The sequence below is a fragment of the Mastacembelus armatus genome, chromosome 9 (assembly GCF_900324485.2).
Source record: "Mastacembelus armatus chromosome 9, fMasArm1.2, whole genome shotgun sequence".
Classification (NCBI taxonomy): Eukaryota; Metazoa; Chordata; class Actinopteri; order Synbranchiformes; family Mastacembelidae; genus Mastacembelus; species Mastacembelus armatus.
The window spans coordinates 5,035,268-5,063,222 of NC_046641.1; the positions used below are offsets into that span (position 1 = coordinate 5,035,268).

General features: G+C 40.0%; 2 protein-coding genes across 7 annotated transcripts in view; both read right to left on the reverse strand.

The window, feature by feature from the left end:
* Positions 1-1,840: 1,840 nt before the first annotated feature.
* Positions 1,841-21,800, reverse strand: txnrd2.2 (thioredoxin reductase 2, tandem duplicate 2). Of its 3 annotated transcripts, none has more exons than XM_033325363.1 (18): positions 21,710-21,800; positions 21,091-21,156; positions 20,935-20,991; positions 20,679-20,823; positions 20,086-20,160; positions 18,694-18,772; positions 18,195-18,257; positions 17,908-17,978; positions 13,889-13,908; positions 13,492-13,583; positions 13,230-13,404; positions 8,718-8,854; positions 6,646-6,741; positions 6,106-6,198; positions 4,781-4,852; positions 4,373-4,470; positions 2,241-4,209; positions 1,841-2,130 (listed from the first exon to the last, which is right to left on the reverse strand). In XM_033325363.1, exons 1-17 carry the CDS (start codon positions 21,783-21,785, stop codon positions 4,086-4,088), a joined length of 1,539 nt encoding a protein of 512 aa, XP_033181254.1. In that variant the 5' UTR covers positions 21,786-21,800; the 3' UTR covers positions 1,841-2,130; positions 2,241-4,085. The 3 variants fall into 3 exon arrangements, with proteins under 3 accessions (XP_033181254.1, XP_033181255.1, XP_026177114.1); XM_033325364.1 differs by lacking the exon at positions 21,710-21,800 and adding an exon at positions 21,351-21,677; XM_026321329.1 differs by lacking the exons at positions 1,841-2,130; positions 2,241-4,209; positions 4,373-4,470; ... (2 more) ...; positions 6,646-6,741; positions 8,718-8,854 and adding an exon at positions 8,861-9,570.
* A 1,742-nt stretch (positions 21,801-23,542) lies between these two features.
* Positions 23,543-27,955, reverse strand: part of arvcfb (ARVCF delta catenin family member b) — a 190,118-nt gene continuing 185,705 nt past the window's right edge. For all 4 annotated transcript variants that reach the window (XM_026320689.1, XM_026320688.1, XM_026320690.1 and 1 more), the window contains one exon: positions 23,543-26,486. Coding sequence is in view for 1 of the 4 variants with exons in the window: in XM_026320690.1 (XP_026176475.1) it covers positions 26,481-26,486 (6 nt within the window). In the remaining 3 variants the exon portion in view is untranslated. The remainder of the gene's footprint in view (positions 26,487-27,955) is intronic.

Genomic DNA, 27,955 nt, shown 5'->3' on the forward strand with positions numbered 1-27,955 from the left:
CTTTTTAGAAGTTACAGTTGTAGCAAAATCCGATATGTAGTCTTTAGATCTGTGAAACAAACAAGACAACCTTGACATTCCTCATGGGGAGTACTTAGACTGCAATATCAGTCACAGTCCTGAGTCAAAATTACAAAGTGTCTATGGCTTGAGGTGTCACTACAGAAGAAAGCAGTGTCTGTAAACAATAAATTGACAAGAAAAGCACAGAACTTGATCTCAACACCCTTGTTCCCATGGCTGTTTTTGTGAGCCTACCATTAGGCTTAGTGCATGGTTTTAGTGAGCTCTTTGAGATAATTGTCTATCAGACCAGTTGGAAGGCTCACCTTAGCTTATCAGTCTAAGGGCCCCTTTTTCTACATCAAGTCTCCTCAGGATCCCCTCCCCAGCCACCGCACCCGTCCGGGCCCTGCAGGCATTTCAGACTGACAGCTCTTGAGCCAGATATTGGCAGTACAACAGAGCAGTCATAATTGGCCCCTATTCATTTCTTTGGGATAATCCTCACCTAGGTTGAGCCTTTTCTGTTGCTAGCGTCATTTTTTCACTAATGTTTACACAAGGTATGTATCAGTTTCGCCTCCTCCTTTTGCTGCGACTGTGGGGCTGTAAACCCAGCATGTATGTTTTAACATGTGTCTGGGGGTTCTACTTTTCCTGTGAGGCTGCTAGGGCTCAAGACCTGAAGTGAAAAAGGCCTTGTGAATGTCTGACTCACAGACAACTGTCAGCATTCAATGGGTTGGATTAAGATGAAGAGTAGAACCGAGCGCACCCTGACATGTTGACATGTTCTACTAAGTGCATTTCAAGGTGGATTTAGGCTGTTTGCTCCATTGTGTATGGACAGAAGAGACACAATTGCTAAATGGGGCTGACTATTCTTGAGATGGTGGGTGAACTTTACTCCCGTCGTCTCAGTTAAGACTGACACCAGCTTCATTCTCAGGGTGATTGAGACTGCTGCGGATCCTGAGGAGGTTCAGGGGCTTCAGAGAGCTCTGTCCTTAACCAAACAAACACAGTGGAATTTCTGCCATTGTTGGTGCAGAGGGTTGAGTGACAGGGCTGCATAGCAGAGGTGCCTGTCAGTAGAGACGATTCAGGGTCAAAATGTGACCACCCCTTGTGACATGACTTAATATAAGACTGGGCCATGTACCATAGCATAAGTTCAACCTGTTCAGACACAGAGAGATTTTTTATTTAAATTGACAACTGGTGGTGGTTCTCGGGAGTGTGGATGCCTTTTAATGCTGTGGAAATGCATTTTTTTCGTAATTGTTAGTTGTCTATAATAATTAATCATGATTTTGAGTATAATTTTAGATATTCTTTAAATAAATTGTTACACATTTTGAAAAATCCTTGCTACAATTAGAGGAAATCCTAAATACCACTCAGGTTAGAAGGGAAAATAACAACCCATTAGCAATAGCTAGTTTAGAGCATACTGGAAACAGCAACATTAGTCCTGCCCAAATGTAATCATAAAAAAGCCCAGCTGTTTGGGTGTCCTTTGAACAGAGCCAGGTCTTAGTGCTAAGCTAAACTAACTGTGAAACTGTGGCTGCATATTTACCACACAGCTGTGAGAGTAATAACAATAATCTCTTCTGTTGCACATAAGCACTTGCATTTATACTTAAATATATTCATACTTTTTTTCTTTATTCTACCTTTATTTCTTTATTTTTTTTTACAGTGAACACAGCCCAGTGAAAAGGATTTTTTTATACCCACACATCTGTATGCCTGCAGTATACGTCTGTGTACACATGAATTCACAATGCAGATTCAAGTGATGCAGTCATTTCTGTAGACCACAGACCACTCCATCAGTCGGTATCATTACTTTAATGGTGACACTGTGCATTCCAATGTGTTATTACTTTACATATAAATTATGTATAACAAAGCTTTCATGGAAAATTACACTTCTCTATTTACAACCACTAAAGTTGGTGGCCAGGTGACATCAAATCTGCACTCCCCAGTTTTGGGTTTTAGTGCAGGTCATCATTGGTTGGCCAACCTGAAAGTTGAACCCTGACCCCCTCCCCCATATGGGACACAGCTGAGGCTCACTGGTGTAGAGTTTTGGGCCTGGAGTGACTGAGTGACAACCTTGAACAGAAATCATTCAAGATAGTTATGTAAAAAAAAAAACAAAAAAAAAACAAAAAAACCACAAATTCATTTTGTGTGTGTGAGCAGCTATGCTGTGAATATAGTACCTGAGGAAAAGAGAGAAACCAAGGGGAAGTGGAGGGGAAAAGACAAACAGACATTACAGTTCCACTGATAGCCTCAATGACTTCCCTCACGTTGCTTTGGGTCCACCCTGGGGTCTCTGAAGTGGCTCGTTAAGCACAGGAACGTATACTCAATTACCCTGGGCAAACATGCTGCTACCGCTGTGTTGGTTGACTGGTAGGTTGGGTCTGTCTATCCACTGGCCATCTTAACTCCTCTCTCCACCCAAAGCCCCGCCACAAGCCCATGCCGTGCAGCACCGCAGCATGTGAGCCCTCTGTGCTGCGAGTGATAGAGTCAAGCTGTTCCTGCTGAGCGGAGGTCAGGGTCCTTCAGTCAGCACCTCAGCCCTGAACAGAGCACACAGGAATCCCCCTTCCCTCCCGACCCACAGCTCAAACTCTGCTCTCTCTCCTCTTGCCCAGGTCAAAATAAACCTGGTAGCTGCCTCTCTTGTTCTCTTCTCTCCATATACTGGCATGCTGTCTCACCCCTCATCGAAATCATTAATCAGTGTGGGTAGATTAGACTTCAAACAAAAACAAACTATGCCCAGCAGTCTCCTCTTGGGTCTTTCACTTTCTCAAGCAACCCTCTTTTTATTCACAACTTAATAAACCCAAGATGTCCAATACAGGCAGCAGGTTGAACATCCGAGCTGTTTGGCCATCAGTGGGTGTGCATCACTGCTTTACTGATATAAACAACTTAGCTTATCTTCAAGGGTGATGACTCCTGAGGCCAAACCTGCCATCCATGTAAATACACAACATACAACGCTTATCAGTTTGGCACTAATAAAGCCAGTCTGCTTTCCAGCTTCATCCAAAAGCACATATCTTTTATAGGAATTAAGAGGATTAAATGTGCAGCCTGAGTGTATCCAGGCTTATGTTTTATCTAGTAACTACTTTATCATGTCTTCCACTTTTAGCTCATAAAAAAGGGATTGAGAATTAGAGGGCAACAGTGCCACCTCTGGGTGAGGCTGAGTAGCATAGCTGTAACATCGCCCTCACAGTCCTGTTACCAGTAGGTAGGACTGGCTTGTGTCTGGGCTGTGGCATCCATAGAGCTTTTGAAAGCACATGCTTTAGTCCAACTGTATTCCTTCATGGTTTGAGGTGGAGAAGGGCATGGGAAGAAGAGGAAGGGGACTGAGGTCTGCTGGATTCTGCTGGGCCCTAAGCAAGACAGGCTCCCTGGCCAGGTCTTTGCCAGATGACTGACAGCTAGCCCACCGACTGTTTGTGTGTGTCCATGGGAAATGGGGCGGTGACGCTGTGGCAACGGCCCTGGGGCCATCCATCAGTGTCATGGAGGGGTGGGTGGGGGTGTATGGTATGTGTCACTTCCAAGACTAATGGACAGGAAGTACAACCAGAGAAACAACAATATTTGCAGAATGTATATTCAGAAAAACGTTAGAGCTTAGTCCATGTTTCTCGTATCGTTTCAGCAAAACTCTGAGTACAGGCCTTAACTCTGACTGATGAACCTGTTTGTGTAAAAGAAGGGGGCTCTCACTATCTTGCTCGATAGCCGTTTGCTGTGAGCATTTATGCATGCATGTAAATCAGATAATCATGGCATTGGTTATAACAATACATAATGCTGGCAGACAGTGAAGCCCCACATGCCTAGTCTGCACAGGAGGTCCAGCAAAACATCTCAAGAGAGAACTGCAAAATAGGGGCTATTTTGCAGCCATGAAGACAGGAAGAGGGATGAGGAGGAAGAGCAGGATAAACCCAGGCTAACATCTTTCTACTATCACTGAGGGACCCTGTGTACTCAATGGTGTCCAGAGACCGAGGTGCTTAACCTCAGCAGCCTGTGACTGTGGCGTCCAAGCCGGAGCGCTTTGTGATGTTGACTTTGACCACCTCCTCAGCACAGGTTGGGTGGATGCCTACTGTTTGCAACAGGTGGGAATATGTTGCTCCACACCTGAGAAACACAAAACCATACAGACAGGCCATTCAAGTTCCTTGTACTCCCACTCTCTTTCATATCTGTCAGAACTGACAACTGTGTACCTTAAAAGGGTTGTTCATTTAGATGTGTAATACAAATACAAAATTAAGGATTTGTTAAACTTTATTAAACTTACTGGAAGCCCATAGCAAAGCCCTGTGTGACTTCTCCTGCGTTTGGACCTGTAAAGTGCAGACCCAGGATCCTCTGGTCTCCATCCCGCTCACATACAACCTGAGGATGTAAAAAACTGAAACTGCAGTTAACTCACATAGCTAAACTAATTTTGGTGCATGCTGCTGCCTCATTTGTTGTTAGTTAACCTAACCATTGACCTTGAGGACCATTTTTATTGTTTCAGTCAGTGGAGCAGGACAAGGGGATCTCAAAGCCTAGGCCTCAGATTGCAGGATTATCTAATGGTTAGAGTGTCTGCATGACACTATGTTACTCCTGTACTTCTGCTGTATCAATGCACATCTACTGTTTTTCACACAGAAAAGCTTATAAAAAAAACTCAGAGTAGGTCTGCCCTTTAACCTACCTTTATGTAACACTGGTTTGCATCATGCCCAGCAACAGTGAATTCCAGAGGCTTGTAAAAAGCATGGTAGACCTACACAGACAAACAGAGATGAGAAGTCATATAAAGTGGTGAAATGATAGAGAATATAGAGGTTTTATATTCGGTCTACAGTAATTCAATCGTGATTTCAAAATCGCCCCTAATAGATCTTTTCTTTAACCTGCAAGTCAGTTCATATCACAAAACAAGGCCTTGTAAGGGCCTTTATAAATTAAAAAGTGAAGTCCCATACACCATAATATGAATAAAGTAAATCAAAGAAATTGGCCAAAGCGCTTTATTCTGATATCGACAGTATAAACAGATGAGAGTCACATTCTGACTTTAATGAGTATGTCTTATTAACAGTATGTGTGCAATATGTTATGAGCAGTAATTCAAACAGGTTGTGTAAAATCTGAATAAAAATGTCAGTGTTTGCTCATAATAGTGATTGATCTCAAACCCCTTACTGAGTTGTGTGTGTGTGGTGTGTTTTAATCTACAGGCTAACGTGCCAACACAAGTTGTGAGGGCCATGCAGCTGTTAGGGGCCGCTGCCGCAGCTCATCCTCAGATCTCAGCGTACCTGTCATCACCCCATACACACCTCAATCAGGCCTCCTGCTTGCCTGCCAGTCACAGCCAGAAGCTCCACCTCGCCAGATAAACTGTTTACCGACGGCCTTGTACAGGTGTTAGCTAGCATCTGGCACACCAGTCACGTACACAAGCAGGTAAAACACAGAGCTGCTTGCTATTGCATTAAGCATCTCAGTGTGTGTGTGTGTGTGTGTGTGTGTGTGTGTGTGTGTGTGTTCAGTGGTAAAAGAGGGTGTAACTTCTGCATTAAAAACAAATTTCATCCTACATGTGATGAGATTAGCTTTGTAATTTCACAGAAAGCAAATTACTTTTATAGATCACTTCCTATGCACAAAAAAATATGATTTCATATAAATTGTATTTCAAAATATGAATGACATTTTTCATTTCAAAACTGCTCTTTATAATATATTCATAAAAAAATATCATATGCCAATACAGTGCCAAGTTAAGGGCTCCTGTCCCACTAAGGCCTCTTGTATTAATGTGGTCTTTAGCAAGAAAGGAATAAATTGGAATATTCACTATGAAGAAACTTTCAACAACATTCCACATTTTCTATTTATTTAATCAAATTAATTAGTTCAATAAATTCATTGTAATTTACTTGAAATATGAGCACATAAAGGACCTTTGTTAAAAACACATTCTGGAAATATTTACACTATTAATAGTTGTACTATAGCAATAAATCTAACCTCTATGTTGTCTTTTCCATATCTCTTCTCAGCCTCGTGCTCAGACAGACCCACACAGCCATACTCCAGAGGGGTAAACACTGTGGTGGGCACCTGGATGACACACACACACACAACAAACAACAATAACAAAAGCTGTCATGTATATTACACTAAACAGCACTGTAAATAGCAAGGAGCAAACATTTGAAAGATATTTATTTGATATGGATACTATTAAATATTGGTATACCAGCCCTAAAAACTCCACCTGACCCCTAATTTTTACAGAATGCAAACAAAAAGAAACTCACCACTATAATAAAAACTAGAAAAATGCTGATACATTTACACTATGAATCATTCTGAAGAGAAGCTGGAGGTACTGTACAGTTAAATGGGTTAGGGTTACTTAAGAGAATCCAAACACAAAGCACTACAAATTGTTATACAAACTAGGATAAAACAATAGGCTCAAAATGCCACATACATTGAACACTGGGGAAAAAGAAGAAGAAAATGATCAGTCTTTCACAGTGTGTGTGTGAGTGTGTCTCTTACACTGTCATAGTTCATGAGCTCAGTGCTCTGACCGGCCAGTCTGCGGGCAAGAAGCTTTCCAGCTTTAATGGCTGTTGGGGTCAATTCAGGGCGACCCTAAAACAAGAGAAAATGAATTTAACTTTGGTATAGCTGTACCTCAAACACAAAAGATTTCTTTTTAGTTCTTGAAGTCAAAATGTTAAAACATTTTTAACGAAGTGCAGTGGTTAAACTTTCGTTTCAGATTTTGTGTGACAAGTGCAAAATATTTAAACAAATCTCTCCTGTGTTTTCTATTGTCCTGGATATCAGCCAAAACAAGCACATACGCATAGGTAGACAAATGCTCATGCGCGCACACACACACACACACACACACACACACACACACACACACACACACACACACACACACACACACACACACACACACACAGTGAATGTTGCAGGAAACAGTGGAGCTGCAGGGCAATTCTAAAGGCATGACTTAAACCTGTTAAATTACCACCACACATCCTGTTGTCCAAATCATACCCTAAACTTCAGTGTGTATGTGGCTGTGTGCTCTGGTATTCCAATAAGTGTTTACACTCCAGACAGCATGTGTCATTATAATGCATCTCTTGGCACTCTTCTGAGAAGAAACACACGCACGCACGCACACACACACGCACGCACGCACAACAAAGCACTGGACAAATTGAGAGGGATATTAACTGTCCTGGTTTTAAAATAAAAGCCTCCCTGCTGCTGTGGAAAGCTGACAGACAGATTGGGGTGAAGCACATCTCATCAAAGCCAGCTGTCAATCAAAACAATGCTCTGTGAGTGTGTGTGTCATGAGGCCTGGGAGGCAGGAAGGAAACACAGTCGAGTGTGGTGAAAAAACAACACTGACATTACATGAAGCAGGTATAACTAGTATGAACATGGCTGGTTCAGCTTTGAAAACACAGTGGCAATGTCAATGATTATGTGAAGGCAAGCTGGAATAGCTTCACTAAAAGTGCTGGTAAATGTGTTAAATGGGTGCGTGCGTGCAAAATTCGTTTCCCGGCACAACAGGTAATTGGTGAAAGGTATTTTGCATATTGCTGGTTGTTTGGAGCATATTTACAATTTCAGAATTATCACTATCTAGAAATGATCTATGTATGTATTTTTCACTTCCATTTACACTCTCCACAAGACTACATACATTTAGCACCAAAATAACATCCTAAATTATTTCAATGATAAAAAATAATTTGTGTTTAAATGCCTCTTTCAAAAGCCTGAGTCTAAATAGTTTGGAAATAAATCATGAAATTGATATAAGATTTTAACAATAAGAAAATAAAGTATCACTGTTCACTTGCACATAGCATCAATATCAGATCACAAGATGTGGAGCATCAGTAAAGCATAATCCTGCATTGACCAACCAACCAGAAAGATCTTAAGAATGAATTTTTCTGAATTTAAAACAATTTGCAGCTCTGTAAATAGTGTAAACTCCATTTATTTACATTAGCAAATCTGCCAAATCTTATGCTGCTTTGCCTACGAGCACTCCCTGCTCTCACTGCACAGATCTGACGTTATAGTGTCTCTGGGATTTCGAAATGCATGTTTGGCTATCAACACTGACGGTTCTGTCAGCATTGTGCCGTCCGACTATGTGCATAATGTCTATTTCGATCTGACTGATGTATGACTGAGAATAAGCGATGTGATGTCTGTAGCAGTCAGGTAAGAAACATAAATACTAATGCAAAAATTTGATTTAAATTTATTCCACCTAAGTAATGGAACAAAAATTTGTTTGACAGTATTTGCTGTCATGGTAAGCACCTAATTATTTGCAGCTGCTACATGTTTGATTCCAGATTCCTCTCAGAGAAGAGACAGACGTCTGGGCGAACTGTTCAAACTATGGAAAGTGTTTACAGTACCCCAGAAGGGTGTAGACGTCCAGCAACTTCTGCACAGTGTTGATTTTTTACAGTACAAATTAAGACTAATAATTATGCCTTATGAGTGTTTATCCAACTATGACTGTTATCAGTGCTGTGTCTGCTATCGGCGTGGCGTCTCTTGACAACACATACCTCTCCGATGTCACCGAAAGCATAAATGTTTGGCACTGAGGTGGATTCATCAGCACCAACAACTATTTTCCCTGTCTCTTTGTTGAGTTGCACACCGAGCTTGTCGAGGCCCACGGCTTTGGTTTCAGGAGCTCTACCTGGGGTCAATGGGAGGAAACAACACAAGGACAGTATTGTTTTACAATTCTGTGGAGTTGATGATGGACACTCTGTACAGTGATCATAATAACTCAGGTTCTAAGCCAAGAAATGCCCCATCCTACACAGAAAATCATCAGTAATGATTACAGCAGTTGCCAAAGGCTGAGCTCTATATTTATTTATAGCAATTTCAATAATTTTGCAGGTATTTTATATTGGTATAGGTGTTCATAAATTTTACCTATGGGGACCTTGGATATTTGTAGCAAAATGTCAACAATCGATCTAATAATTATTTACATATTTCAGTCTGAAGTCAAGGGGTTGGCTGCACTGCTATCCTTAGAGCCATGCTGCCAGCTTAGCTAAAACATCTGCCATTATCAGCCTCCCAAAAACAAGCACAAACCATCTCAAAACACCTGCACTGATGTGGGCCTCAATATAAAAATGAAGGTCAAATCATTATATAGAACTCTTAAATTAGAGAACAACAACAACAACATGTGGCCAGCTGGCAGAAAGAGCTCAAGAGGAGAAGAAACTGATGAGCAGCTGGGAACTGGTATCCTGTTGACCCCACAGGACACCCCAAGGTGCGATTTCTGACACTTCCTGGGGGGGCAGCTGACTGATGCTGTCGACACTGAGTCTCCATGGTGATGGAGCATGGACCACTCGCTCCCCCGTCCTCTGCATAGCTCCTCACAACCTGCCGGGGTAGCATAATAAACACCCGGCCATGAGGTACCCATGTAGATGCTATCGGACAGCAAAAACAACAAACCCCTGAGACCCTTTTTCCTGGCTGGAGCCAAAGAACAACGTCCTCCCCCTCTTCTCAGACCAGGGGGGCTACAGGGACCTGTCTAGTGCTCCACACCATGGGTGGCTGAACGGGACAGAGTGCACAGAGCAGGACAGAGGGGAAGTTAGTCAGTCATGACCAATTCCCAAAAGCAGGACTTCCAAATATTTTGTCTTATCAGGCCAAAACACTGGAACAGTCTGTGTATACATGTCATTCTCTCATTGGTTTTTTTTTTTTTTTTTGGTTTTGTGAACTATAGTTTAGTTTAATTTAGTTTAATTCTACAAGCTCATCAACGCTATTATTTAAATTCTACACTTTAAAGCAGGACTATCCATAATGTGTCCATAGATTAGACACGTGTCCTTAGAGTTGGCTAACACTGCCAAAGATTTCCAAACTTTAACCCCCACAAATGTCATTTAGAGCACATAAATACACATTCTTAATGGTATAAATATTAAATGGACATTCATGCATTGATTTGTACACCAGCCAATCACTTCATAAGAGAAGATACAAATGATGACAAAAACCAATGTTTGGGTACCTGCTTGCAATAGCATGTCCAGCAATTTAAAGTGTATTCATATACTTTTTAAATGCTAGGACAGTTCAAGTGTTCAACAGTCTGAGTTATAGTGTAATTTATGTCCCATAATGATCAAGGCTTTTAATTCTGCAATGCTGTTTCTGCTGTGGAAACACTGAACATGTGGCATTTTCTAACTTAAAAATGTGGCTTGAAATACTGTGAAAATATCAGCAGTAGCCTTCAAAAACCCATATCAATAGCATCTGAGTAGTAAGTATAGACTCACACTGTTCATATCTGCCTTCCTGTCTGCAGCTCCAGTCACTGCTACACTGTAACACGGACCACAGCTCTATTGTACAGTGTGAACACAACAGTGGGTAGACTGATAAGGGACTTGAAGTTTGGACTCTCACACTCACACACACTCACATACACACACACACTCACACCAAGTTGAACAGATAGGCAAACATGAACAAAGCATGTTGTGATATTAAGAGGAAGCCCCTGGACTGCTGGGCTAATTGGCCACAACAAACTTCCACAAGCTGAAATGAGAGCTGGATGCTTATCTGATCAATCAAATGAACAAAGACAAAAGAGAGAGCAAAACGAGGCAGACACTGTTATTCTTGGAGGAACAGATCATACAGGAAGCCAAGAATTGATTACGTGTTCTATTTCAGGCCAAAAAGGGTTTTAAGATGCAAATCAATAAAGAACTTACTAGCCATAGAAAAAACTTTGTGTCGGTGCATTACAAAAGATGTGATGAGAAAGGGAAAATGTCATGAAAACTCATGCAATGCTTTTATTTTACAGTGACTGTGTTTTGCTACTGAAAAGACAACAAATGGTGTTCTTCATTTTCTTTATTCATACTTTAACATAAAATGTAATTTTAGTCATTAATATACATGCTTCCTAAAAACACTCTCAGAAAGGGAGTGTGCAGCTGCACATAGATTTGGGCTTAAAGGAAAAAATTACAATGCTTGAAAAAACTTTGTTAAACCTACTTCTCTATGTAATGCACTATTTTTTTTTCATCATGCAGCTTTGCAACATCATAAGAAAAAACATAATAAAAATGTTTTAAAATGAGAAACAGTGGGAATTATGTTTACTTTTAGTTTAGTGTGACTGTTTGCTTTTATTATGAAAGCTGACACTGCTACAGTGTTTGAGAACTGATATTTAGTGACTTGCAGTAGTCATGTTCTTTCCCAAAAACATCTGTATAGCAGGAAAAATACATACGTCTTTTGGGGGAAAAGGGGTGGGGGAAAAAAAAAGGAAATATTTTTAAATGAGATTGCTGAGAACTGTAGTGTGCAGTCAGGAGGAGGACATGAAGACAGGATGTGTGGAAATGTTCTGTTTCCTGGTGTGTTTCTGCAGGCACACCTGGACAGGGGAGCGGCCACGAGGCCAGGAAGGAGCAGGGGAAAGGTGGAGGGAGGCAGTGCCAGGGAGAAGGATGTGGCGGACAGTGATGATACTGTCCCCCAGTCCCCTCTGGCCTTTAATAACTCCAGAGAGGCCTGGGACCCTGCCTGGACTCCAGTCTAAGGTCACAGTAAAAGGAAGTGGCCTTGTACTCATAACTTCTACATACACACATCAAAGAGCAGAGGCCACGCTGTTCCTGGTTCTCACTAAACTGTGTAGGAACAAAAGTTGTCATGAATATAGCTGGGCCCTTGGGAAACCCTTTTAACTTGAAACCCTGTTTTGATATAAGTCGCGGTGACTAGGCTCATGGTGCTGTCGCCCTGTCTAATAATAGCAAAAACAAACTACCAATTTACTGCATTTAGCCAGAAACTACTTTCAGCATATCATAGATCACAGACAGAAATACCATAATAATGACAGTTTGGTGTACTGTCTGGAATTAAAAATAATTCATATGTCAGGTCTGAAAATGTCAAGTGCTTGGCTGAGAACTCTCACGCTAATGAACATAGGAAACATAAGAGTTGCCAGATGTCAGAATACCTACTGATACATACACTCAATGAAAATGTCTTTCTCACCACTGATCACACTCTGGGATCATGTGGGAATTCAGCTGCGGGTGGGAAGCATGTACGTCATCTCAGCTGCAGGGTCACACACATCCTTGTCGCTGTCACACGCATAGCCCTCTCTCCCTCACGCACACACTTCCAGGTAGAGCAAAAACTGGTAGTCACATTTTCGGAAGCACGCCGTTGTCTTTGATAGCACAGAACACAAACAAAACTGATGGCTGTGGCCCTGACAGATGTTCCCTCCATTGTTAGTCATGCTAGTGGAACAGGAGAAGTGAAGTGATTGAATAGAGAATGAACAGATGAGATATAGGAGGAGGATGAGGGCTGGTACTGATGGCAGGCAGAGGGCCACAGACAGGCATGGCAGTGACAGATGCCGGGTTGGTTTCCGCAGAACTGGCATGGGCAGGAAGGCCCAGAAAGAGAGAACAAAGAGGGGAATGCAGTGACCCTGTGCCTGGGTGCATCCTGCCCCATCATGCCCCTCTTCAACCAGAGAGCCACAGAACCAGTGGTGGGTGATTAACACTTCCCCTGGCCATTCCCACTCAGGCTTTATTACTTTGTTTTCAGCCTTGATTCTTTTCCATTTGCTGACACTGCTCTATATTGAGGATGACAATGAAATTGATGGTGGCAGGGGATCATGTATTTACAGGGATATATTGTTACATTAGAGGGAATCAGAGTTGTGTTCTATGTGGAATCTTTAGACGGATTTTAAACATAGGGAATAATGAGTTATTACTGCATTGCATCGTACTGTGAGAAACACCGATTTACTTTCAATTTACCAAAATTGTGATAAATTGATTGATTAACATGTTTTAATATCAGGTTTTACTATGTGGTTTTAGCAAGGTGTCTCTTTTGGAACCTGACTGCTGAGATTTTAATGCAGACTAAGTAAGTGGGCTCATTCTACATTAAGATCAAGTTTTAGATTTAAGTGAACTGACTCCATAATGCAGGCAAAGACTCACCAACTGCCCATAACACAGAGTCATAGGTGTCCTCATGCTCATTTCCAGTCTGGGTGTCAGTCCAGGTCACCCGTAAGGCTCCTGAAGACAGTTTGTCCAATCTCTTTGGGACACACTTCCATGCAAACTTGGTTCCATAAGCCTCCATGTAGTCTGTTACCAGACCTGCCATTTGCTGTGCAAACCGAAAGAAAACATTCAAACATGATCAAAAATACCATTGTGACACCTGGATAATGCAAACCCATAGAGGGAGCAATACCTGATCAAACCCCCGGAGGGCGATGCTGCGAACCATCACTGTGGTGTCCAAGCCGACGCCAGTGAGGAAGCCTGCACACTCCAGAGCCACATCTGTGCAACACCATGTTGAGGATTACAGTATTTTTTTAATTTGCATGTAGTGCAGCACCTGATGCGTGACTGTAACACAAACACTTACACTGAAAAATAAATAGGTAGCTTATAAAGAAGTCTTTATATAAATTATATGCATTTCATTTATTATTATTAGTAAATAAATGCGACACGTTAATGAGAAATACCATATAAATCAGGTCTGATGCAGTTGTTGCTTTTTATTAATAACTTTACTGTTTCTCAACTGATAAACACTGAACTACACAGTGGCAGTAAGTTCTCTGGGAGACAAAGGATACAACTGGCTCCAACCACAAGTCTGCAAGACACAAATAAATAGAAGCTCTTAGTCGAACTAATACAACAAAAATACATTTCATCGTTTCTGCTGCACATTTTGGCCAAAGAAAACAAGGCAAGTCCAAAGTCGAAAATGTTTATTTTAAATCCTATAATTAGAGAGGTGATGAATTGTACAACGTCATACTTTAACCTCACAGGGAAGTGAAGTAGTGAGAAGAAAATGTAGAAAAAGGTGACAGTAAAAGCTATTCCTGTGTGTGCACTTGTGGTGTTAATGTATGAGTGTGTGGTCCAGGTGAATCACACGTCTAATCCAGCCCTGAGATCTACGGCGTTGAGGTGGGTTAATTGCTAGCATTTAGGCTAATCCCTGTGGATGGGGTGTGCCATGTTCAGGGCTCAACTCCACACATCCACCCGCTGACTGAAGCCCATCGACCGCATAGAGGAGGCCCCCTGCTCTCCTTGTTTTTTGCCGCTTCAGCCCAGACCTCCTTCTCTTTTGGTCGGCTCCACCTGCCTGCGGCACATCCTGTCCTTGTCCATACTAACACTAACCAATAAAACCCCCAGTGCCCATTTTCCTCATGTCTCTGTAATGCACAGCTGCACTTAACACATATTGTAAAGTGGCTTAAAGAAGATTAGGCCTAGAGATTTAGCTGGATTCTACACTTCCATCACTGAGAAACTGTCTCCTCTCCCCCCACCTTTCTCCTTTTCCGTTGTGCTTTATTGTATTTAACACTGGTCTGGGGTCTGTATGGGCAGAGAGATCTATTTCAACTCAAAGATGACACTGAATTTTAAAACCCCTGACTCTTTTTGACAGTGGTGACTTTTATGGACATGGAGACCCATTTAGGAAACAAGCAGTGAGTGAGATTACCTGCACAGAAATAAATCTAATCTTTATATTTTTTGAAAAATGTACTAAATGATATAATATAGTACAACATTTGCACTCTGTTCACTAGATGGAAGAAGACTGTAGATAGAAGATAGATAGACCTGAAATTATTAAATACCAGCATACCAGGTTTGTTACCAGCAGAAACCTAACCTAATGTCTGGCAGTCTTGATTTAACAGTTTGCTTTTAAAATGCAGAGAAGGCTGTTCAGCATATCTGTATGTGATTAGCTGCTTAAAAAAAAGTCATAACATCAATCCATCTCCTGTTTCCCACTGAGGCTGTATTTATATTTTGGAGACACTGCCATGCTATTTCACAGAAAATATTACAGGCATGAAACAGAAGAAAATGTGTCAAACAGAGGGGCCAACGTTTATAGCAATAAAAAGTGAGCCGTTGAGTCCATATGTGTGGTTAACATATCATACAACACTGGACTCCCATCTGACATAACAAATTGGATGAGGAGCTGCACAACAAACAGACTCCTGAGGCTTGGCTCTGAATGTGGGGTGGTAGCATGTGGTTGCCAGCTCAAGCCATGAGATTCCCTGAAGCCACAGCTCCTGTGGAAGGTGGGTTGGTGCTGATTGCCTGTGGCTGCTTGTTGCCCTTAGGGGTTAGTTCTTCAGCAGCATTCACAATAATAGTAATAAAAAAAACACACTAGATTTTGGATATTCCTCCTGTGTTTCTGTCGAGGTTGTGGGTGGATGTAGTTGCACATAAAGGCTTAATGTCCTTAAAGTTTGATTCAGCACTTACATTTCCTGGTAGCATTTCAGTTTGACAGTTTGACATGGGTCATGCATATTAAATGTATGACTTTTATTATCACTTTTATACTGTAGTCATTTTGAACACAACAACTAAAAACATTTTGTCAACTAATGTTTGATTAAATAGATTTTACATACATAATATTTGATTAAAAACATTTTATATACACGTTAGCATGTAATACTTAGCAAGATCTCTTTGCTGAGATTAAATGACTTTCAGCGAGTCCACGTTTACAAACCGACTTTCATATTTTAGAAACTCTTTCTTTCATGTCTATGTAGAAAAGTATTATGGGAGACCCAATAATAATAATGATAATAATAATTTTTATTATTATGAATCGCTGCAATATATGGTGAGTAGAAGACACGTCACGCTTTGTTAAGATAAAAAAAGTGATTTTTCAGACAAGTGGAGAATGAGGTAGTGTGTATGTTGTGTGTATGTTGTTATAAATCCCTATGACTTATTTTGTCAGGTGCGCTTTAGCACTTCTGGTGTTGTTTCCTACTTTTCTTACTCTTCTTCAAGTCAAGCTTTTCAGTATATAAGAGTACATAATTTGCAATGAATAATGCAAACACAGTCCTCCAAAGGGAGATTGTGTTTGTTGAGATGTAGGAATGCAGGATGTAGGATGCAGATGTATTTATTTCTTTTCATTGTGGTATGCATTTTCCTTAACTCTTTTTCATGACATTCTAATGCTAAGTTAGCTAAAAAGGTGAATGTACTTTTGTGTATTGGAGTTGAATTTGATTTTGAATTAGGAAAGAGGTTGGTCCAGACATTATGCACTCTAGAGACCATGTTGTCTGGTGTTGAACCCTGTTCACTGTATTCAACAAACACAGATTCAATGCAGGAGAATCTGTCTCTTTTGTTTCTCTATAACTGCAGGTATGTGTGCTTATCCATGACTAATGTTTTTTACTTTTATTACTGATTTTTCTGATTGGATTTTGGTTGTGTATTTCAGGACAATTGTATATATCTTTTCTGTGATGTTAGTGTGTATATTAGGCTGTATGCAAGAAAAATCCTTTGAGTGCTCATTTTCTCTATAATAATCTCTCTATAATTACTGTGTTTTAGTCCTTGTCCACTACATGACACAAAGCAGTGCAATATCACCAAGAGAAATCCCCATAATATTCACACACTGGCCAACCCTTAGAACAGAATTAGTCTTGCTGGCACGTGCACAGCTCTCACTTGTGATTGTAAGATGATGGAAACCAGCTCTGGACTTCAGCCCTCAGGCCAAATCTATCAACCAGCTGTGTATGTGCTTCAAGGCTCATTAGAGAGCCATCACTAGCCTGCCCCCCTCCACTCATGCCCTACCTGCAAAAAACAGCCTTTCAGAGCTCACCTGCACAGCTGGCAGCACAACTACATCTTCAGCATGTGTTGTTTAGTACCCTTACAGAGGACATGAATGCTAATGCTAACCCCCAGCTAATCATTTACAGCCTGCAGGGAGGCAGAGGCCTCCACTAACCACCACACTCTTACATCAAAGGATTTCCTGAGCTCAAGTGGTGTCTCTGAGTGGATAATTCTGCTTCCTATACAAAGGTGTTTTGTTGACTGGGTGAGTGCTACATGGGTTTTTAGGGTAGTCTCAGTGCACAACAACTTGTTTACTATAAATGATTTAGTATTGCCACCAAGTGGCCAAAAACCTAAACAGCAGACAATCTTTTCAAATCAAGTAACAATCAGACAATCTTTTCAAATCAATGTAACACATAATACTATAACATTTTAATATAATTTAAAACAATGGAAAACCTAATGCTCAAGGTGCAGAAAACCTGGATACATATGAAGCTTGAATATGGGAATAATTATTTCCGCTTATCTGTCACCTTGAAGCAAACTACCTCTGAAACCCAGATACACCACAACCTCAGTCACGTCCATGAGTTGTGCCAAGAGGAAACGTCAGAGTAAGACCAATTAACCAGGTGATGACAAGAGCAAAATGGGTGGATTAAAGGGCTTGTTCTGTAAAGGTCAGGATGCACGCCGCTAATATGAATCATGAGGCGAGGACAGGCTGACAGGAAGGTAGAAAAACAAACTGCATGTCACTGATGAATGATTACAGTGGATGACAGTGGGATGTGTCGTTACAGCGATCAAGGTAACACAGAGTTAAAGCAAGGCATTACTACTGCAGAGGTTAGAGGCTCATTTGTCTTAAAGTTCACTACACAGAGGACAATGCCTACAACCTGACACATACTGTGATAAAATATATATAACCTACAGCAATTAAAAAAGATAGGAAGGTGGAAGGTGTACTCACGTCTTTCCGGGGGACTTTTTCAGCCAGAATATGTCATCACTGGTGAGGCCATGTTCCATCGCTCCAGGGATCTGCAATAACAGCGTAAACTGTGAACAAAACTAACAAAATATCTATCCATTATCAAAACATCTATCAATAATTTTAAATGAACAAAGACAGAATCTGTTATCTTTAGGGTGTTAAGGCTTGTGCGTGTGCTGCTGTGTAGTTCTTCCAAACCACATTCTACTTCACATCAGTGATTTCTAGCTATTCTGAAATTGTGGAATAATAATGATATTTACATTTGTGGGGTATTTAGGCCGTCCGCCTGTGGCGATCACAATGTTCTTCGCAGTCAGGACCGTCTGTGTGACAGAGGTGGAAACATGAAGTGACAACCTTTGTTCACATCCTTCAGAAAACAAGGAAATGTCAAAGGAAAGCAAGTGGCCTCTACAGTATTCTGCATTAAGGTGATGATGGAAATCAGTGAAACAACTAACAGCACAACATATTGTGTGTGCATGCATATATAATATATAATATATAGTGAGTGTGTGTGTGTGTATGTGTCCATATAAGTCAGGAAACGTTTTCAAATTTAATAATTAGAAGCAGGGAAGAAAAAATTAGAGAACAAAAAACTTAATTGTAAAGTTTCCTCTATATTACAAAACGGGGTTATTATAATATGCACATGAGGGATTTATAATAGTATAACAGTATAATACATAATAAGCTATTCTTAATTGATATTTAGTTTCAGATTGAATTAATAAATATGTGTTAATGTGCACTGACCTCTTTTCCTGCTTTGGTTAGGCCTTTAACAGTGTGTTCATCCACTAGACTTCCTTTCATGTTTAAATACGTCACCTTCCTGCAAACAAGAAAACAAACAGGTTTCTACTGGGGGTGCGTGACGTTATAGTGATGCAGATTACACGCAGTAATTGTGGATTTACTCATAACCCCCAGCATCACTCACTGACTCATTTTCCCACTACATGCTCTTTGGACGTCAGGCAAGGCTGCAAAGCAAAAGGAGAACATGTAACATTTGTTACATGTTAATATCGGTTGCTAGTTATTTGATACTGTGTTATTAAGTTATTATGTTGAGCTGTAGCTTTTTAAAGATCAGTGACACATAATCAGCTTTTGAATCAAGAGTGGAGAAGTGGATTGTTCTGTAGAAATCATATGTTTCTATGAATTTTAATATTTCCTTTGCAGGTAAATTTAATATTGTATTTTTTGTCATATTTTGTATTATTTTAAATTTTGATTTGTTTCAAATCCATTAAAATTCAGCCCAATGAAGTGCTACTGCCCTGTAGAGGTTACAATTTGAAAACACTAGACTACAACCTCAAGCTGCAAGGTAAAGTATATAAATATGAATAATATTTAATTTCAACCCACTTCATTAAACAGTGAAACTATGCCGTTAAAAAGACGTTTTAATTTATTAGTCATAATGTTCATCACATATTGTAATTTGTATGATGCAAAATAACACAAATCAAATCTATTCACAACAGCTATCTTAAATAATCATGTGGTAGGTGTTTAATACTACTTACCAACAAAATGTTACTATTTGCAAAAATCTATCATTCCTTATTATGTTGGTAATTAACATACTTGTGTGGAATTACTGCTTTGCACTGTGGATAACAGTGACTCTCCACTACTCAGAGCTAACTGTTTATTGAAATAAAATCATAGAAGAAATCACTAATATTCTGAGTCCAACTAAATAATCTCAATGGATTGAAAACATTATAGGCTAAGGTTGGGCACACTCACACACCTGTTTGCCCTCCAGCCAGCCACTCAACCAACATGAGGTCACTGACTATCAATCCTTCAGCTGTGTGCCAACAGAAATGTACAGCCTTCAGCAACATGTCACGCCAAGATAAAAAAGCAATAAGTGAAAAAAATGGACTAGGACGTAAAAATATTTAAATGAAAAAAGTGAGAAAGAATGCAACAGGAAGAGGAGTAGTGATGTGACAAATGGGTGAGACATGAATACATATTTGTTACAGCTAAAGGCCAGCTGAACCAATCCTCAGATTAAATGGCAGGGGTTACTCCGTTATGACCTTCATATTAATTCATTAAACGGGCACGTTACTGAAAAGACTTAGTCTAAATATAGCAAACAGATCTGCTGTCGCTCACTTGTCCTGGAGCTGAACTCTGTGACCCCAGTTCAGAGACTTGACATGGTTTTGGACAGCCTCAGCCATGGTGGCCCTAAAAAACACACACACTAATGTAAACACACCAGGTACCTGCATTCCTGAACAAACTAACACAACAGAGAGGGAATTCTTGCCTGGATTTGTGTGGGCTTACAGATACAGTTGAACATAGGAATAGAAAAAGGAAAAAAAAAAGGAATAGAAGCCCCAATGTTGACCAAAGGGATATATAAACTTAAAAAAGAAGCTAAAAAATATATTTTTTAAAGTTGTTAAAAACTTAAAAGCTTGTGTTTTTAACTGACTTTTTAACGTCTCTTTTTCTAAATGGATCACAGACTGGCTATCTAAACAACTATTTCTTCAGTGATTTTCAAAAAGTCTTTCTTATTGGACTATTAAAACACTTGTACTTGTAGAAGAAAGTAATCACATCATGCTCACTCAGTTTCTACCTCAGGTAATAACACTGTTATGGAAATTGCTTCACTAGATGGTGCTGTTGAACTGACGATTACTTCTTCTCTTACTCAACACTCACACAACACTTCTTACTTGGTTAAGACCTACCAGTCATGGTAGACTGGGCCTGAGATCTGCCAGCCGTACTTCCTCGCATGTTTGACTGCAGTGCCAAGTAGAGCAGCCTGATGCATAAGCTTCTTAGGAATGCAGCCAACATTAACGCATGTACCTCCAAGACCCCATTTTGTACCTGTTTGGAAAAAGCATTTCCAGTACACTCAACAAAAGCGTTCTTGTCTTTGAGAATCTCTGTGTTACCTACTGGATGAGTGATACACAGATTCAGTAAAGTACATTTTACCTCGGACAGATGGTTCCACATAATCCAAAACAGCAACTTTCAGTCCCAACCCTGCAGCTGTAAACAGTGGATATATTATAAATGCATTATTATTATTATTATTATTACATTAGTGTAAAGCAATTAAGGGGTACCAGGCACGTCAAAAGGCCTCACCTTCTTTGGAACAGGCAAGTCCTCCTGAACCGCCACCAATAACCACCAGGTCATAGTCATACTGCCCTGTAGCAGAAAACTGAATGATTAATAACAGATATCAATAGCAGTGATGCCAACAATAAACACTTAATAAGCACATTTGCTTCTTTTACCCCTGTACTTTGGAAAGAGTGGTACAGTGCGTAAACATCTGGAAACATCTGCAGTGCGATATAAACTACAACAACAGATGAAATCAATACGCAGGCACAACACACCTGAGCTTATTTACACTCACACTCATCCTGCCCTAAAAAGATCATTCAGGATTCTTCCTGCCATAACAGAGCAGCAAAGCACGGAGAGCTGTAGCAGGCGGCAGCAGCCTAACACCACACATTGTATGAGCAGTGCAGACGTCTCAGCTTAGAGCAAACACCGGGGACAGATGTGTTTCCGGATGTAGTCGCTGTAACAGACTGAGCACCAGGTCAAAGTCGGTCACAGTAACTGGACCCTAATAACTAACAGGTCCACAACGCGCTGCTGGTTCGTTACAGACCCGGTCAAACTATTGCCCTCACACACTCCTCTTTCCATGTCCACACAGCGTATTTTCCACAGCACATGGTTTTACCCGTCAGGCTCCTCGTCCAAACACGTAAACTAGAAATGTTTTTCCACCGGTGTCTGCCTCGACACAGCACGGCCATGTTGTTCTTAGCAAAAGACCCAGGCAGGCATGAGGTGGCTGAAGACATGCCTGAAAGAAATGCCTCAATCACAATGGACTCAAAGTGACACTTCATTAATATGTCGAACAAAATGTGCCAAAGATATTAAAATGTCTGTAAATTTGACTTTTTTAATGCATCACGTAAATGCATGGTTAACATAGGCCTACATGAAACATAGTTTTTTTTTCAGTTCAGTTACAAACCACAGTTTGTAAAAAGAAACTCGTGGTAGTGTCATATTGTTTTATAACAACAATAAGATTTAATAATAATAATAATAATAATAGTAAAATTCATTTATAGATCACTTCTCTAAACATATGTTACAAAGTGCTTCACAATAAAAGACATAAAAGAACAACAAAGTCCTAAATACTAAGGAGGATAAAAGGAAGATAAAAGCTCGTCCCCATTTAAAGGACATGAGGGTAGGCTTGCCGGAAAAGGTGAAATTTAAGGAGGGCTTTAAAAGATGGTACTGCGTCAGCTGATCTTATTTCCTCAGGTAAGTCATTCCAGAGTTTGGGAGCTCTAACTGCAAAGGCTTTATCACCTCTGGTTTTCATTCTAACATATAAGGTCTCTATAAGAGGATCTCAGGCTACGGGCAGGCTTATACGGCTGTAGCAGCTGGGATATATAACTTGGAGAAAGGCCGTGCAGTGCTTTAAAAGTTATTAATAAAATCTTAAAATCAATCCTAAAACGTATCGGGAGCCAGTGCAAGGAAGCTAAAACAGGAGTGATATGGTCAATTCTACTTTTTCCAGTCGAGTCTTGCAGACAACCTGGAGCCGGTTAATTGACCTACCTGTGCCAGGCAGGTGAACAGACTGTTGCAATATTCAAGGCGTGAAGAAATAAAAGCATGTAAAATCACCTCCGTATCCTTAAATGATAAAATTTAGCGTATTTTGGAGATATTTCTGAGGTGATAAAAACATGTCTGGACAGTCTTTGTGACATGGCGCTCAAAGTTTAGTTTACTATCAAACCAAACACCAAGATTTTTGCGGCGGGTGTTGGATTATGTAAGAGAGGGTCTGTACAGGGCAGAATATGTTTGGTTATATGCTGTGGGCCAATAACAACTATTTCTGTTTTATTAGAATTAAGCTTCAAGTAGTTTTGAGCCATCCAACTTTTCATCTCAGTGAGACATTCATGTAAACGGTTCAACCTAAGACATTAAACGGATTGTACAGCTGAGTGTCATCAGCATAACAATGGAAGGAGGCACCATATTTACGAATGAAATGCCCGAGAGGGAGCATATGACAGGAGAATAGGACTGTTTCTTCTGTGTGGCACAGCGCCATCAATATTGATCAATATTTGGGTAGAAAGACAATGAAAATAAAAAAACAAATCCACACTGGCAAGATCTGCCCAGTTATTCAAAACATATTGTATCACTTGCCAGCAGTTGTATGTCATCATGCAGATCGTTTCGGTTTCATTTGTGCATGTTTTAAGATACACTTCTGCCTCCATGCTAAAACAGAGGAGTTGGACATTTATGCAGGTCACAGCATCGATAATCCTCAGTCAACAATGTACTTCCAATGTCAACTGTGCCCTCTGAGCACCACAAAGCAATTTTCTTCTGACCCTTTTAAATTCTCAGCTGGGTTGTAATGCACATTTGCAGGCTCTAGAGGCCACTATGACTTTAGATCTCAAATCTCATTTGAAATTAACAACACAGCATAAAATAAGACAGAGCAACAGCGTCTTTCCAGGCATGATTTATTGAAAACACACCAAATTTATACTCTACAAACCAGTATTTTTCCGTTATGTTTAACAAGCGTAATATTTGCCTCTGGGTATTAGTAAAATTAACATAATACATTCTGTCACTGTGGCATCGCTTCTGCTCGCTACGAAAGCATTAACAACTTTACTCCTCTAGGAAACCAAAACCATTGTCTCTTGAATGTCTCTATGTTTTTAAAAATGTTTATAATACAATGTAATACAAGGCAGAAACCCACCAGCAGTCTAAACTACTTGGATCTGGGGGGAAGGTGGGGTTGAGGGGGTGTATGAATGGAGAAAAAAGGGAAGGAGGATGACAGGAGGAAAAGGGGGTAGAGGTGAACAGACAGGATGGAGAGATGACAGTTCAAATGGAGGGGGATAAAGTTATATAAAACACATTTATCTTTATCTACCATGGAAAAGGTTAAGGCACATGATAGGTACAAACACATCTGCTACAGAGTAGTACAGTTACTTTATTTTGACGGCCTTGAATCAGTTATATCTACACAGGTAGGTTTGATTCCATGTGTGTCCGTGTCCTGCTTTTATTTTACTGCACAGTTCTTGGCTCTTTTTTACTGTAAATGTACAATGTGCTGCACATCCACAAACCCGAAAACCCCTTTTATGAATGCATGTGAATACACCTTCAGATCCTTTGGTTGTGGCACTGCAAAGTGCAGTCAGGAAAAGACAGTTGTATGGATCAATAGGGTTCAATATTGTCCAATGAAAGCACACACTTCTGAGGACACACAAAAGGGATGCTGGGTATTATAAGTTTTTTATCCTCTGGAATTAAAATATATACAGTAAGTTTTTTTTAGTTTATTGATTTTTACCACAACGTACATCTTTGTAAACACTGTGTAAAATATGCAAGCTTTATAAAGTCACATACGTCACAAAGAAAATTCAGACTTCAATGCAGGCACATGCCATTTACCTTGATGACGCATGAGTGATAACAACTCGGAACCGTCTTTACATCTCCAATTCAAGCTGAATCTGGAGACAGCCTGAGGCTGGAGAGGAGACTGTACACATTGCCACTGAATTTTGAGTGCAGTCTCACCAAACAAGAGCAAAATGGCAGTATGATTCTGTAGCTCTGCTTTTCTGCATCTCAACTGCCCACCCTATAACATTGTAAAAATATATACTATATGACTAACCTTGTTGAATGCTTTGTACAGTGTGATGCACTCTTGTCTCCAAACCCATTCTTCCTCTTGTACACTGCTCCTTCACATAAGTGAACTGATTAATATCTAAAGGACACCACAAAAAACTGGCACTTGGAAAGAATAAAATATAAACATCTGTACAGATTTTCTTCATGCTCATGAATGAGTATTTCTCTTTAAAATGCACCAGTGAAGAAAGGTTCAGGGTGCAACCTTCAATGCAAGGGGAAGAAGGGAGACAAAGGGACTTTTATTAACACTGCCATCTCTCACCATAACCTCTGACCTCTGATACCTCAACCCCGCCAGTGTGTCTATTTTAAAGATGCAGGGGCTGCCAGGCAACATTGTCTTAGAAAGAACACTGCAGATAATCTTTTCTCTGTAATTTTTTTTGACAAATACAAAATATAAATAGGTGATCATCGGCATAACTTGACACTATCTGACACACAGTTAAGTTATGTGGTAATTGCTTGCTTACAGACATGGTGAGCTTTTATCAAATGAGATGTGCTTTCCAAACAAAGTGATATTAATATACAACTAAGAAGTCTGTAATTTTTTGTTTTTTCTTTCATTTTTTCCATTTTTTTTCCTTTTCACCTTAATATACATTTATATAAAACCCAACAAAACTAAAAAAAAATGCTTTTAGCTCTCAAGAAGAGAACAATCTTTCTCTTCTCAAAGTTTCTCTTTTCAAAAACAAATATTTTATAAACAAAATGCCTTATATCCTCTTTAATACACGTCACTGACAAAGAGCAGCCAACAATGAAACTCAAGAAACCGCATCGCTACACAACCTGGATGGTCACTCATGTAACCACAACTCTGTAAGTGAAGGTCAACATGCAACTTGCCTTATACATGTTGATCACAACAAAACAGAAAGTCTCTGTCGCTTGTCTTCTTACTTTTGCAATTTAGTGTGAACAGAAACTCCATCAGATGTACACACACTGTCACTTTCCTTTCTCCAGAACACAACTTGCAGACTCCTCACTTTACAAAAGGTACATCTCCTGTTAACCAATTTCAATTTCAAAGCATCTCAGTGCACTTTTTTTTTTTCAAAAACACAGTGAACCAAATGAATTGTAAGTATATGAGAGCAGGTTGCTGTGAGTAAATGTTTATCCACTATGCTACAGCTCTTTTCTCAGGCTCGGTTTCCCTCCTTTTCCTTTCTCAAACACAAACATTCAGTGACCTCCAGATACACCAGTCCAAAACCTATTTACTTCAAAAGACCAAAGCTTGAAAACAGACGGAAAGTAAATTTCTCCAAAACCCACAAAATCTGTGAACTCTGTGAAATTAAACATCTATTTTATATTTCCTTCCAACCACATGTTCCTTTTGCATTCAATCCTTCACTTTGCTTTATCCGCCCATCCACTTCTTCACCAGCACAGCCTCTGTCCATTTCTTGTCATGGATAGAGCTAGACAAGAATCAACAATGTAAAATTCACATGATGTCCAGTGGGAATGTAGGGATGAAAAAGTAAAAGTAGTCACTTTTTATTCATTAAAAAAAAATTCTGAAAAGCACGAGAATGCTGGCTGCTGCTGGGTAGTCACTGTTGTGATCATTATTTTTTTTAATCCTCTTTTCTGTACAAGTCCACCTCCAAAGATGAGGTCCGTGTGAAATGGCAGTGGTGATATGGGAGATCCTCCTCTAGCTGGGGTGGCACACTGTTGTTACTTTAAGCCTGAAGCACACGAACAAGAAAGAAAAATGTTAGAAAAAACATCAATTTAGTTTGAAATAAGAATGAAGGAAACATTCTTGCCCAAAGTGCCACAGCGAAATTGTGAAAAAAATAGTATTCACCCTGACTTAAATACTCATGAAAATATCCAATCCAAAAATTCAATTGTCTTTCAATACTTTCCTTCAAAACTCCCTAGCCCTGATTATGGCACTAACCCCCAAGCCCATCTACATTTTTAAAGTTGCACTAATCACTGTTTTCATTTTCAACATGAAAAATTGCCATTACCCATAAATCCATTCCTCAGTTGGACTTACTGGATCGTATTCTATTGTGCCACTGATACAGGACACTTATCCCCCACCAACACATCCCTGTGTGTTTTTTCATGCAGGGCAAATCTCTGTCTGAATGAGACCTGAGGAGTGTTTTAGCATTTTCCAGCCCATTGTTCTGTTTTTGAAGCCCACAATTTTATTGTTTTGGTTCAGTGCCATCACAGCAGACAGTTAGTCCCAGCAGAGTTGCTTTATATTCGCCAGGTGGTCAGAAATAGCTCCTCAGTTTATTGCTGCTCTGTATCTGCTGGGGGTATAAACAGGCAACTTTTGGCTAACACATTAGCATCTTATAAAGCTGTAATATATCAAACGTGATGTTCAGCTCATTGTACGGTTCAGTCCAACTTTATAGGATGGTGTAATATTATATTGTTCTGTTTTTACAGCTTGATGTACTGCTGGCAAGTGGCCAGAAAAATAAATGAATGCAGTTCAATGCAGGCTATACAATTGGCATCTGTAATGTTGCAAATGGTACAGAGGAATAAACCCTATTAGTCTGTGGCTACACAGACAATTATTATTGGGATTTCTTGTAAAAAAAAAAACAAAAAAAAAAAAACACCAGCTTACTGTACCTTAATATGTCGTAATATGAAATACTTCAAAAACTTAATGCCAAAATAACTACTAAAGCATTTTTTCAGAATAGGAAAAATGGATAAGACAGCTAGGCTAGACTCTTGGCATTACTGCACTCCTTCTACTACTAAATCACATCACTCTCCACAAATGCTTCAGATATGTCAGTCCAGATGGTAGATGGAGGTAAAAGGCAGAAAAACAGATGCTTAATGTGCTGGATGAAATCCTGCATGTGCTAAATGGAGTGAAAATTACTTACCTGATAGTACCCAGCTGATCTTTACTTACAATACCACAAATCATACCTCCTTATCTGTCAAGACTCATCTTGTGACATATTTCTTATGCTAATGTGATGGATGGAGATGAAAGAATTGAATGGATGGCCACTGACAAAGGTGAGATAAAATGATGGCAACGAGAAGGACAGCAAGATTTGCCAAGAGGCCTCAGGAGAGGACAAGAGCAATGAGCAGGAGGCAGGAAGAGACAGAAATGCTGCAGACAGAACAATGAGAACTACCGAAGCTCACCCAGATC

Bases quoted from the DNA above. Each gene is read 5' to 3' on its own strand.
- txnrd2.2 (XM_033325363.1), bottom strand. From the start codon at position 21,785: ATGGCCGTGCTGTGTCGAGGCAGACACCGGTGGAAAAACATTTCTAGT. The intron at 18,773-20,085 runs GTGAGCGACAGC...TCTTGTTTGCAG, and splicing joins AGAGTTCAGCTCCAGGACAA to GAAGGTGACGTATTTAAACA. The intron at 17,979-18,194 runs GTAAATATCATT...CTGTTATTGCAG, and splicing joins GGCCTAAATACCCCACAAAT to ATCCCTGGAGCGATGGAACA.